Consider the following 12,243-nt stretch of genomic DNA (forward strand, 5'->3'; position numbering starts at 1 on the left):
CTGGATACTGACATGCATCTCCAGTGCCAATATCTTATTTTGATGCGGCTGGGCTGCATCCCACCCCTCAAATTCTGCCGCCCTAGGCCAGGGCCTTTGTGGCCTCGCAACAAATCCAGGCCTGGCTATTTATAATTTTGCCATAAAAGTATCTGCCTAATGCTTTTACGTTACCTTTCTTACCACCTTTTCTCCCTATGAGAAGGCTGCCATATTTGTGCAGCAGCAGTCCATTAGCATTAGCAACTCTAACTGACAGGTTGAGAAGGGACAGTCTGGTTGGCAAAACAGTCACGTTTAGGAACTTCAGGTAACAATTACTTACGAAAGCAGAGCTATCAGAGAAAAATGATCAACATGACCTATAGGTAACTTTTCATGTAGATTAATATTTTGAAATATAAATTTTAGTGTCAGTATCACTTAAGGTTTGAAGATCCAACATTATGAAAATATCTGGAAAGTCAAGCATTCTGGATAACAGAAATTTATGAAATGCTATAAAATCTGATTGTTCGTGCTGTAATGTAATACTGTATGTAATCTGATAAAATCATGTTTTTTTTCATGCACCTTTATCAGTTATTTATTTCGATTATATAAGTCATGAAATAAATAATGTTGCTGAACGAAAACTCAACAGGCAACATTCCCTTCCAACAGCTGTAGCAAATATTTCATATAGTTTGTAAACCAGATCTTAACATGTTCCATTGTTTAGACATTGTAACCATACCTCCCAACATTTTCGAAGTAAAAAGAGGGACAAAAAATTTTTCCCCGCATGTAGCGCAGCAATTTTTTTGACCGCACCACTTTCTGTGGCCACACCCCCTAATTACCATGTTTGTTTTACAAAATTTGGCAGGTTATGAAAGTTTGAAAATATTTCTCCTTATCTAAACTGTGTTTTTGTGTCTCAAAATTGTTACAAAGTATCTTATTTGCACCTGCTGGCTGTTCTGGGCTCTCTTAAGTGAGAAACTTTGTTTCTTTTTCTGGCTGTTCAGTGAAGAGAAAAGAGGGACTTTCTAGTACAAATGAGGGACTGCGGGTTGAGCAGTCAAAAGAGGGACTGTCCCTCCGAAAAAGGGACAGTTGGGAGGTATGCTGCATCTGTAATACGTACTTGTATGACTATACACGAACATCCTGCAAAAAGTACCACGTGTTTCAGCCATTCGTGACTGCGGATTTTATAAAGAGAAAATACGGAAGCCGTATTTCGTATGTTTATTAGGTACAACTCTTTGCTCTCAATTCACATCGCAAAAATACATGTTTGTTTTTTAGGTTTTTGACTTATACGGCTTGTAACTCAACACCCCCTACACAACACTGTAGGCAACCTCGCCCTTCTTCTTTTTCGAACTACTTCCTGACGCTCATCGGTCCTGCCCCTTTTTTCGATCAGCTGACCCATGCCGCCATTGCCCCTATATATAACGAGCTGTTGACGTCAGCGGTCTCTTCCGCCTGTTTGTCTGCTGTGAGGCAGTCAGTCCGCATCGGCCTAAGCCAGTCCCGTGAAGAGAATCCATCGCCATCTGCCACAATGGTAAGCGGGAACTGGTGACATTAAGTCAGTTGCTATTTTTACATAAGCCTTCTCGGACTTCGGTCTGTTTTTATGTGGCGCGGGCTTCGGGGATTCTATCTTTTTTTTTTTCTTTATTTTTTTTTATCCATTCTCGGGCCTACAAAATGGCAGTCTTTGTTGCGTGATGTAAAGCTAAATTCGGGAGTGTAGTGCGAATTGTAGACCTGTTTGTCGCAAAGTTGTATGTGCTCGTAGCGCGATAATTAGAATTCACACTGCCTCTAGCAACTTGTTTCTCTTAAACATAAGGCAGTATCTTTAGAACCGTTCGTTCTGAGTTGCCATAGCCAACATATGCTTCTCTCGCAGTCATCGCTTATTGGGTGCTGGCAGTATGATGCTGCGACAGCCCACAGCATGAGTTATCATTTTTTTTGCCCTCCTGATGTGTCGAGAAATTGTTGCGTAATCCCAATATTATGGTCCTGTCAGTTGATATATGCCATTATGGTAATTATAGTATAAAAAATGAGAGCTGATATGCAGCTCTTTTTTTGAAAAACAATTGGCGTAGAAATTTGGATATCTTGAATGGTTACTGAAAATTTTAAACTTTATATGGTAACAAGTTACATCCTACCAATACACAGGAAAATTGCATAGAACTAGAGACACTGAATTATCTTTGCTATATAATAAAGGGCAGTTTTAAAATTACACATTAATACACCCAAACTTGGAGGTAGCTTCCTAAATACATGACAGTGTAAATAGTATATAAATATTTTCAACAGTACAGAACCGGAAGGGTCAGAGTATTCGCAGAGGAACATGAGTGGGCCTATTTTAAATCCTATGTAACCAAGAAAAGGGTTTCACTATAATTTATAGAAATTGCTCGTAGATGACAAATTCATTATTTTTGAACTAAAATAGAAAATTACTTTCCAAAAGCCTGTATCCTAAAACATGCAAGTCTATCTAGGCCATAGGGCTGCATATGACCATCTTGGTTATTTGGCCTATGCCTGCAACAGAGCTCCAGACTTTGCAGGGTTTTAAAGCACTGAAAGCTCTTAAAATACACCTGTCTGTCTATTGCTGCTGTGTCCCCTTTGTCATGTATTTGAGAATATTATATAGCAATTTAACTAGAAGTGCATATATGTAAAAAAACTTGTTTTTTAGGGTCCCAACTAACCTTAAAATGGCTTATGTTTACATATTCCCTTGCTTACTTCAGACATAGCTGCTCCTTTTAAAATAAGTGTATTGGATGTGTAACCAGTTTCCTGTTGAGCTTATTCACTCTTATTTTTGCAGGTGAACTTCACGGTAGACCAGATACGTTCCATCATGGACAAGAAGGCGAACATTCGTAACATGTCAGTTATTGCCCATGTGGACCACGGCAAATCTACTTTGACTGACTCTCTGGTGTGCAAGGCTGGTATCATTGCTTCTGCCAGGGCTGGTGAGACTCGTTTTACGGACACCAGAAAAGATGAACAGGAGAGATGTATCACCATCAAATCAACGTGAGTTTATATATGTAAAGTTTCTCAGCTATATAATCATAGCTTAACTGCTATTAAATATACCAGTTTTCATAACTTGCAACTTGGGTACCCAGTGGATAGGCTTCAAAATGATAAGCTTGTGGGCAGCGGTGATACACCAGAATTTCACTGCAGCTGTTGCTGGCATACTGCTACAGTGTTAGTGAAAATGTAAAGTATTTATTATAAATGAGAAACACAAGTTAGGGGGCGATGTAATTTTAGGAAACACTGACCAGATGGGTAATACACAAATTATTTAAAATGGAACCTTGCTTATAAAGATCTTCATGCTGAATTTTGTGGTTTTCAGTGCCATCTCCCTATTCTACGAGCTTTCTGAGAACGACTTGGCTTTTATTAAGCAAAGCAAAGATGGTTCTGGCTTTCTTATAAACTTGATTGATTCCCCTGGCCATGTGGACTTTTCCTCTGAAGTGACTGCTGCTCTTCGTGTCACAGATGGTGCCTTGGTTGTAGTGGACTGTGTTTCTGGTAAGGAGTCGGTCTGCAAACACACTTAAACCTACTCAAGGGAATGTGCTTAAAAATCATGAAACCCGCTAAAATCCTTGCGTTGCTGCAGTATGTATTGTCTAACCGAGGTTCTTGTGTTGAAACCATGTATGTGCCTCTAGTTAATTGTCATATGCAGCATCTTCCTAAGGCTACAGTATACTTTAAAACAGGGGTCCCCAATCTTTTGAAACAATGAGCAACATTCAGAAGTAAAAGGAGTTGGGGAGCAACACAAGCATGAAAAATGTTCTTGGAGTGCCAAATACGTGCTGTGAGTGTCCATTTGGTAGCCCCTATGTGGATTGCCAACCTATTTTGAGGCTCTGTTTGGCAGTACATCTGGTTTTTACACAACCAAAACTTGTCTCCAAGCCTGGAATTCAAAAATAAACACCTGCCTTGAGGCCACTGAGAGCAACATCCAAGGGGTTGGAGAGCAACATGTTGCTCACGAGCTACTGGTTGGGGATCACTGCTTTAAAATGTTAAAAATCCAAATTTTAGGCTAAATGAAGAAGAGCATGACACTGAGGGCTCTCATTAGACTTTTCAGCCATTGATGTAATCCCTTGATTGTGTGATTGCAGTATAAATACATTTTGTATTGACATTTTATTAAAAAAACATTCTTAACAGGCGTCTGTGTGCAGACTGAAACAGTGCTTCGTCAAGCCATTGCAGAGCGTATCCGCCCTGTGTTGATGATGAACAAGATGGATCGTGCTCTTTTGGAGCTGCAGTTGGAACCAGAGGAGCTCTATCAAACTTTTCAGCGCATTGTTGAGAATGTTAATGTGATTATTTCCACCTATGGTGAAGGGGAGAGCGGGCCCATGGGAAATATCATGGTGAGTGTACATATCAATCATGGGACATTGGAAGGGCTTTTACTCATGGGCTTTTTTTTTTTTTGCGCATTGTGTTGTAATGTGTTCTTGCCACAGGGGAGCTCTGGACAAAACGCAATATTTATACTTAAACCTGGCTGTAATCGCAAGTTAAATTGATGTGTGTCTACATTTTATCCCGTTTTTCAAAAGTAGTAGCTGCTACAAAAGTCTCAAATATATGGTCTCTTATCTATAAATGTTTGCTCTCTTCATAGATTGACCCTGTTCTTGGCACAGTTGGTTTTGGCTCTGGGCTGCATGGCTGGGCTTTCACATTGAAGCAGTTTGCTGAGATGTATGTTACTAAATTCGCAGCAAAGGGGGAAGGTCAGTTAGCTCCAGCAGAACGGGCCAAAAAAGTGGAGGACATGATGAAGAAGCTGTGGGGTGATAGGTAATTTGTCTTTCTGTCTAAAAGTATCCTAAAGAATTCTCTAAAACAATCGCCAGCTATTGAGGATATCTTTCTTTTTAACAGGTATTTTGACCCTTCAAATGGAAAGTTCAGCAAGTCTGCAACAAATGCTGATGGCAAAAAACTTCCTAGAACCTTCTGCCAGCTTATATTGGATCCAATTTTCAAGGTATGATTATCAGACTTTTTGGATGGTAAGCTGTAATAATGTTGCATACCACCATAAAGAATCTTAATAAGATTGAAGGAGAACAAAACCTTTTTTAATGAAACTTGAAAGAAAACTCACTCACCCCCTCACTAAATACTACATTAAAAAAAATACCCTTCTCTCACATGTCTTAAAATCTTCCCAAGTGAAGTTAGCCGCCACCACCATGTTTTCAGCTGTATCCCTTCTAGTGATGTGCAGGTCGGGTTTTTCCCTCCACCCAAGAATGACTTCCAGGTTCCTTTTATAGACCTCTGCCGCCCCGCCAACGACTTCATGAAAGGGTCAGGGCAGGCGACGCGTGTCTATATAAGTTGAACTCTGAAACCGATATTTGTAAGGTTGCCCGTGACCTGGAAAGGGAGGTACGAGGTCGGGCCGGCTCGCACGGCACTTTATCCCAAATTTGTCCCATCACTTTCCCATCTGATCGGTTTGAAGTACAGAGCTCAAGATTTTATTTTCGCTGCAATCACAGCCACTGTAGTAATGGTTGTTATCCGAACATTATCAATGTACAGGGAAAGTTGTCTCCTCAGATGCAGATTTGTATCATAAAAAAATAAAGCGGCCTATAGATGTGTGTTTACCTTCATATCTTTGTTTTTTCAATTGCTGTCGTGCAATGTAGGAAGCTTTTCATAATGTGTACAAAACATAAGGTTGTGAAATGGATTTTCTAGATTTGACTAGAGTAAAGTCGAACCTTGGTCGCTGAGGTGATGCTCTGAAAATTCAACTTCCCCTCTATCTTGCCATAACTGTCAATCCTATGCATAAAGATCTGAAGCACAACTTTAAACACTAGTGCTGTGGGCTTTTCTACCATTTAAACAAAATAAATCATTACTAGGGCATTCAACTTTTTCCTGTTTCATACATTTGAAAGTGATGTAAAAGATAAACCCCTGACCATAGTAATCTGGAATGCACACAAGCCCTCACTTTCGTTTCATCTCACAGAAGTTACTATTCCCATGCATCATTCTCCATTAATCTTGGTAAAATGGGTATGGCATTTTTTTATATTTTACATTTTTGTACTTTTTTGCTTAGGTATTTGATGCAATCATGAATTTCAAGAAAGAAGAAACTGCCAAACTGATTGAAAAGCTAGACATCAAACTTGACAGTGAGGACAAGGACAAAGAGGGAAAACAATTGCTTAAGGTAATTGGTCCAGTCCACTGCATAACATGTATGCCAATTTTAGTGGTAAATCTTGCAAAAATAAGTTAATTCAGTGAATTAATCTCAGGCTGTTATGAGACGTTGGCTCCAAGCTGGAGAGGCTCTTCTGCAGATGATTACCATCCATTTGCCCTCACCAGTGACTGCTCAGAAATACCGTTGTGAATTGTTGTATGAGGGTCCCCCAGATGATGAAGCTGCAATGGGTAAGTGTGTGTGAATATATAAATGGGTTTAGTGTGCAACCTTTTCCAGCAAGCCAAGTTTAAAACACCCACCAACCTAAGACTTGGTTATTAGACCGACAAACCTCTTGTCTTTGAAACAGGTATCAAGAACTGTGACCCCAAAGGCCCTCTAATGATGTACATCTCAAAAATGGTGCCCACCACTGACAAAGGTAGATTTTATGCCTTTGGAAGAGTTTTCTCAGGTTGTGTCTCCACTGGCCTAAAAGTCAGGATTATGGGACCAAACTTCACTCCAGGCAAGAAGGAGGACCTTTATCTGAAACCTATTCAGAGGTTGGTAACTTTTCTGTTTAACACTTTAATGGAGGAAAGACAGCTAACCAATTGAGGTTAATGTTTAACATTTGAGCTGTTGCATTTCAGAAGGTATTAACTGCCCTTGTAGTCTTATCTAGTAACCTAATTTTGGGCACTTATGTGAGCTCCTATGTATACTGTCCTATAGGAAATAAACTGAAGGAAAATGCATAGTGGATGTAAATCCAATATGAGCTTATTTTACATCCATACCCTGCAGTCCCCCCCCCTTAAAGCATACAAATCGGTGCCAAATATGGTATGAAAATGTTAAACTTCCCTTCATACACCGATTGTAAGCCCTTTTAGGCTGGACAATCCATGCCGGTTTCAACTTTTCTGTTACATACCTGTGTAAAACACAGAATATTCTGTGGCTTTACAAATGTAGTAATCCACTTTTTATTTTCTCTTAGGACCATACTGATGATGGGAAGATATGTGGAACCTATTGAGGATGTGCCATGTGGAAACATTGTTGGTTTAGTTGGAGTAGATCAGTTCCTGGTTAAGACAGGAACGATCACTACCTTTGAACACTCTCATAATATGCGTGTTATGAAGTTTAGTGTGAGCCCTGTTGTGAGAGTTGCTGTGGAAGCAAAGAATCCTGCTGATCTCCCTAAGCTGGTTGAGGGTCTGAAACGTCTAGCTAAATCAGACCCCATGGTGCAGGTGAGTAGAAGTTGAGTGACAAAACATGTAGCTGTTTTGAGTTATGTAGTACATGGTAGCCTCATTAGTGGAAAATGCTACTATTACTATGCCTATAGGCATTACTGTTTTGAGTTAAGTAGTACATGGTAGCCTCACTAGTGGAACTATTACTATGCCTATAGGCATTACTGCCTTTCATGATTTGTCTTATAACTTGTTATATTTTTTGGTAACCTTTTATATTTTTTTTTAAACCCTGTCCAGTGCATCATTGAAGAATCTGGTGAGCATATCATTGCAGGAGCTGGGGAGCTACACTTGGAGATTTGTCTGAAGGATCTTGAGGAAGATCATGCCTGCATCCCAATAAAGGTTTAAATGAAGTTTTGCATAAATTACCTCTAGTCTGTAATGCACCACTTAATTCAATGTACATTAAACAGAATTGTATAGCTTGTTTTACTGATCTTTACATAACAAGAGTGATCTACTCTAAATATAAAGCATAGCTTAAATAGGGCTACTGATTTTTTTCACTGGAAACATGCACTGTATATGCTAACTGGGACTTTACAAGTGCCTTGAAAAGAATTGGTCTACTTCATGAATCCATAGTCGCAGCAAATAAGCATTGAGATGGAATCCAGAGTTGGCATGCCACAAAGGCCCAGGATTAAGGTGGCTAAGATCTGGGGGAAGCATGCTGGCCATATGGGGAATTTGACAGTTGTTTGGAAAGACTGCTCACCCAGTGCTGACAATCGGCACCAGCAAAGAACCCCTTTAATTTTGGCCAATGTAATGGGAAAATTTTTAAAACGCACAGTTTATTTACTTTTTCAGCACAATCTTGCATTGAAATCCATTTTTCAAAAGTGCAAACATTTTTATATATTTTTTTTTTAAATTTGGCTAGGCATGCTAATTTTCCAGCTTGCCATAGCCATGTGACTTGTGCTCTGATAAATTTGAATCACTTTTTACTACTGTGCTGCATTTTGGGCTGTGATATCCCTTCTTTCCCCAGGAGCCTATCCAAAGAACAATGAGAGGTAATATAGCAGATCACTGAAACTGCATTGTTATAAATGTTCCCATGCCCCAACTAGAGAGATATGGCTTCCAAAAGAGACACAAGTCACTCCTCCAGTTAAAATGAGTAGGCGAAAAAATAGCTTGCATGAAAAGTTCCACTGTTCTTTCTGAAAGCTCAGGATCAAGAATAACAATTTAAAAGGTAGAATGAATAATTTGAAATGTACAGTATACTTTAATAAACAATAGCATGAATGACCGATATGAACTTTTATATAGAAAATTAAAGGCATTCTAAGGGGTTAATCATGGTCCCAATGCCAGTCCTGTACAAATAACATTATATTTGAATGTCTTACATATAAATGGGCTTAGCTGGGTAAAGTTTCTAATGGTGTTTTGCCAGGCTGTACTTTGGTTCACTTGTTTTGCATTCACAGGCAGCGTGTGTAATTTTTCTTTTTCAGAAATCTGATCCAGTTGTATCTTACCGTGAGACTGTGAGCGAGGAGTCTAACCAGATGTGCCTGTCAAAGTCTCCTAATAAGCACAACCGTCTGTTTATGAAGGCTCGACCTTTCCCTGATGGTCTTGCTGAAGACATTGATAAGGGTGATGTATCTGCTCGCCAGGAGTTGAAGGCTCGTGCCCGCTACTTAACTGAAAAGTATGAATGGGATGTGACTGAAGCTAGGAAGATCTGGTGCTTTGGTCCTGATGGCTCTGGGCCCAACATACTTACAGATGTTACTAAGGGAGTTCAATATCTGAATGAAATCAAAGACAGTGTTGTTGCAGGATTCCAGTGGGCTACAAAGGAGGTATGTTGAGGGCCTTTTCTCTCCCTTGGGTGGCAATTAAGAGCAGACTATCTATCTTGTTAAAGGCTGGGTAACTGCAGAGTATTACCACTACTGATGGTGAATTTCCTTAAATAGTGAACTGCTAACTTATACCACTGTTTACAATAGACCGGGAGTGCACATACTTTACTGCAAGGTCTACTTTTAGCAATGTTGTCCCATTATGATCTACATCCAGAAAAGCATTTTTGGCATTCCATGCAAAATATTACTCATATTGATTTATGAGAATTTATATTGCTATTTAACTTTTGTAACCTTAACATAAATTATCTGAAAAAGCATGAATAGGATGGTGATTTAGACAAGCTGTTTACATTGTCTTGAGATCTACTTATCTAAAGCTAAGTCTAGTAGCTCCCAATCTACCTTTTGGGCACACCTGCAATAGACCTTTACATTTGTGCTTTTGTAATCTGAACAAATTTTTTTTGAACCACACTTAAACATAAAACTGCTTTGTGACGGAGTATTGAACAAAACTTGGTCTGTAGTTTTGACTTTTTCAATACATAACATAAAATGTGTAGGATCCTACTTTCAAGGACAGTCCATGGGGAAAAATTAAATACCAAAAATTTGCTGGCTTATGTGAAGTGCTTCAATCCCATATTGTAATGGATATAAAAATTCAGTGTTAATTAATCTCCTTTCTCAGGGTGTCTTGTGTGAAGAAAATTTGAGAGGTGTTCGTTTTGATGTCCATGATGTAACACTTCATGCTGATGCCATCCATAGAGGAGGAGGACAGATCATTCCAACTGCACGACGTGTCTTGTATGCTTGTGCATTGACTGCTCAACCACGTTTGATGGAACCAATCTATCTTGTTGAAATTCAGGTGAGCGCTGTGCAATGTATTGAGCAAACTTAAATAAAAATAAGACTTGTAGTAATTGTTTGTTCCCTCCTGTAGTGCCCTGAGCAAGTAGTGGGAGGAATCTATGGGGTCTTGAACAGAAAGCGTGGTCATGTCTTTGAAGAATCCCAGGTGGCTGGAACACCAATGTTCATTGTCAAGGCTTATCTCCCTGTAAATGAGTCATTTGGTAAGTGCAGGCATTACGTATTTAAGGATCTAACCACTAGAGCAAAACTTCTCACCCTATATTTTTACACTGTAAAATTGTGCATAATTACACACTTTATTCACTGTTTTATATATACTAATTCACTGTTTTATACTATTCTCCCCAGGTTTCACTGCTGACCTAAGATCGAACACTGGTGGTCAGGCCTTCCCTCAGTGTGTATTTGACCACTGGCAAATTCTGCCTGGTGATCCTTTCGATAACACCACCAGGCCTTCCCAAGTAGTGGCAGAGACCCGGAAGAGGAAGGGCTTGAAAGAGGGTGTTCCCGCCTTGGATAACTTCCTTGACAAGCTGTAAACACTTATTGCTTTACTCCTGTCAGCAGAATTGATTAGGTGAAATGAACTTTACCCAAAAGATGTCCACATTCCCTGCAACATTTGTTGGAACCCTGAATATTAATCTCTCATTGGCATGATCGTAACTTTCTATTTATTCTGGATGGGTAGCTTCTGCCCTCTGAACACATGGCTTGGATGGCTAGGAAAGGAAATGTGGACTGGAGGGTTGACCAGAACTGGGGCAGACTGGAGAGCAATAAAAGCATATGATTTATTGGTGCCATTAAACAAACTTAATTAATCTCTGATTTTTTTTTTTTTTCTTCACCGTTGAAAATTTGACCTTGTAGATGTGTTGTACATACTTTGACAAGTTTTATGCAATTACTGCAGATACATCGCAAATGCTTTGGTATGCTGCCAAATTGGGACCAACCTCTTAAGTATAAAGTGCAACACATTGTGTCAAACTTTTGTTTTTTTTTTTTGTTTAGTTGAATAAAAATGGCAAGCCTACTTAAAACCTTGCAAAGAAATATGGGGGGAAAAATGTATTGGCTTCTACCAGGGCAACCAGTAGAGGGGCTGGTCCACAGCTCGTCCAAACTAACAAATTTGGCATTTTGGCTGGAGATGCAGGGGAGGACCGTTCTGAACCAACATGTATAGAGCAGGCTGACTTTCAGCACACTGGGAGGCACTGTCTCTAATGCGGGTGGTGGAAGTGCAAAGGATAGATAGTTTTATTTGTAGGCAACACACAACGTAGTGCTACACCATCCTCATCGCTTTTTGTAGTGTTTGGTGTGGACTGACTGCTCACGTCAAACTTATTTCTCTAGAACAGCCTTTCCTGTCACCCCAGCAACAAAGGGGTTAAGTATCCACCTCCGGAGGCAGGACAGAAGAAAAAAAAATAGACTTGACTCCTCCCCTCCTGATTCCCCTCAGTTTTTTTTTCTTCTGTCCTACTTGGAGGTACGGACAGTAAATTTTTTTTTTCTTACAGGTTGTTTTACTAAGGACTACCCCATCTGATGAGCAGGAGGCATCCTAGCTCAGGATATACTTATGGAGTTTAATCTCTAGCCTCATATACCAACCTTCAGGTCTGGCAGGCTACTTAGGGGGATTGCCATCTCTCCGCACAGCTAACCACTCTCAGAGCCTGATATGCTGTGGCACCATACCTTACGGTTGGCAGGCATCGATGAGCACAATTTTAACAGAGCACAAATTCCAGCGCAGAGGCCAGAGCGCACTTCCGGCCGGAAAGGCGCCAAAACGTGAGGCGAACGCGTGCCACAGGTGATGTCATGCGGCCGCCATTTTCTCTTTTTTTTTTTGCATAGTGTGCATCGGAGCGGCAGAAGCAGTCACTACACGGCGAGGACACTTGAGGTAACGTGTTGCAGCACAAGGGTTTTAACCCAGGCGGTC

The 12,243-nt window shown here is 40.1% G+C and overlaps 1 protein-coding gene across 1 annotated transcript; it reads left to right on the plus strand.

Moving 5' to 3' along the window:
* The first annotated feature begins 1,249 nt into the window (after positions 1-1,249).
* Positions 1,250-11,104, plus strand: eef2.1.S (eukaryotic translation elongation factor 2, gene 1 S homeolog). Its single transcript, XM_018243517.2, has 15 exons — positions 1,250-1,558; positions 2,864-3,078; positions 3,413-3,594; positions 4,255-4,466; positions 4,724-4,902; positions 4,987-5,092; positions 6,191-6,304; positions 6,393-6,531; positions 6,654-6,849; positions 7,290-7,548; positions 7,795-7,902; positions 9,033-9,386; positions 10,087-10,269; positions 10,345-10,477; positions 10,626-11,104. Exons 1-15 carry the CDS (start codon positions 1,556-1,558, stop codon positions 10,817-10,819), a joined length of 2,577 nt encoding a protein of 858 aa, XP_018099006.1. The 5' UTR covers positions 1,250-1,555; the 3' UTR covers positions 10,820-11,104.
* The last annotated feature ends 1,139 nt before the right edge of the window (positions 11,105-12,243 follow it).

Source organism: Xenopus laevis, chromosome 1S (assembly GCF_017654675.1).
Source record: "Xenopus laevis strain J_2021 chromosome 1S, Xenopus_laevis_v10.1, whole genome shotgun sequence".
Taxonomy (NCBI): Eukaryota; Metazoa; Chordata; class Amphibia; order Anura; family Pipidae; genus Xenopus; species Xenopus laevis.

What these genes read in the sequence shown, in the direction of transcription:
- eef2.1.S (XM_018243517.2), top strand. An exon ending in TGTAGTGGACTGTGTTTCTG is followed by an intron (nt 3,595 to 4,254) that starts GTAAGGAGTCGG and finishes CATTCTTAACAG; the next exon opens with GCGTCTGTGTGCAGACTGAA. An exon ending in AAGAAGCTGTGGGGTGATAG is followed by an intron (nt 4,903 to 4,986) that starts GTAATTTGTCTT and finishes TCTTTTTAACAG; the next exon opens with GTATTTTGACCCTTCAAATG.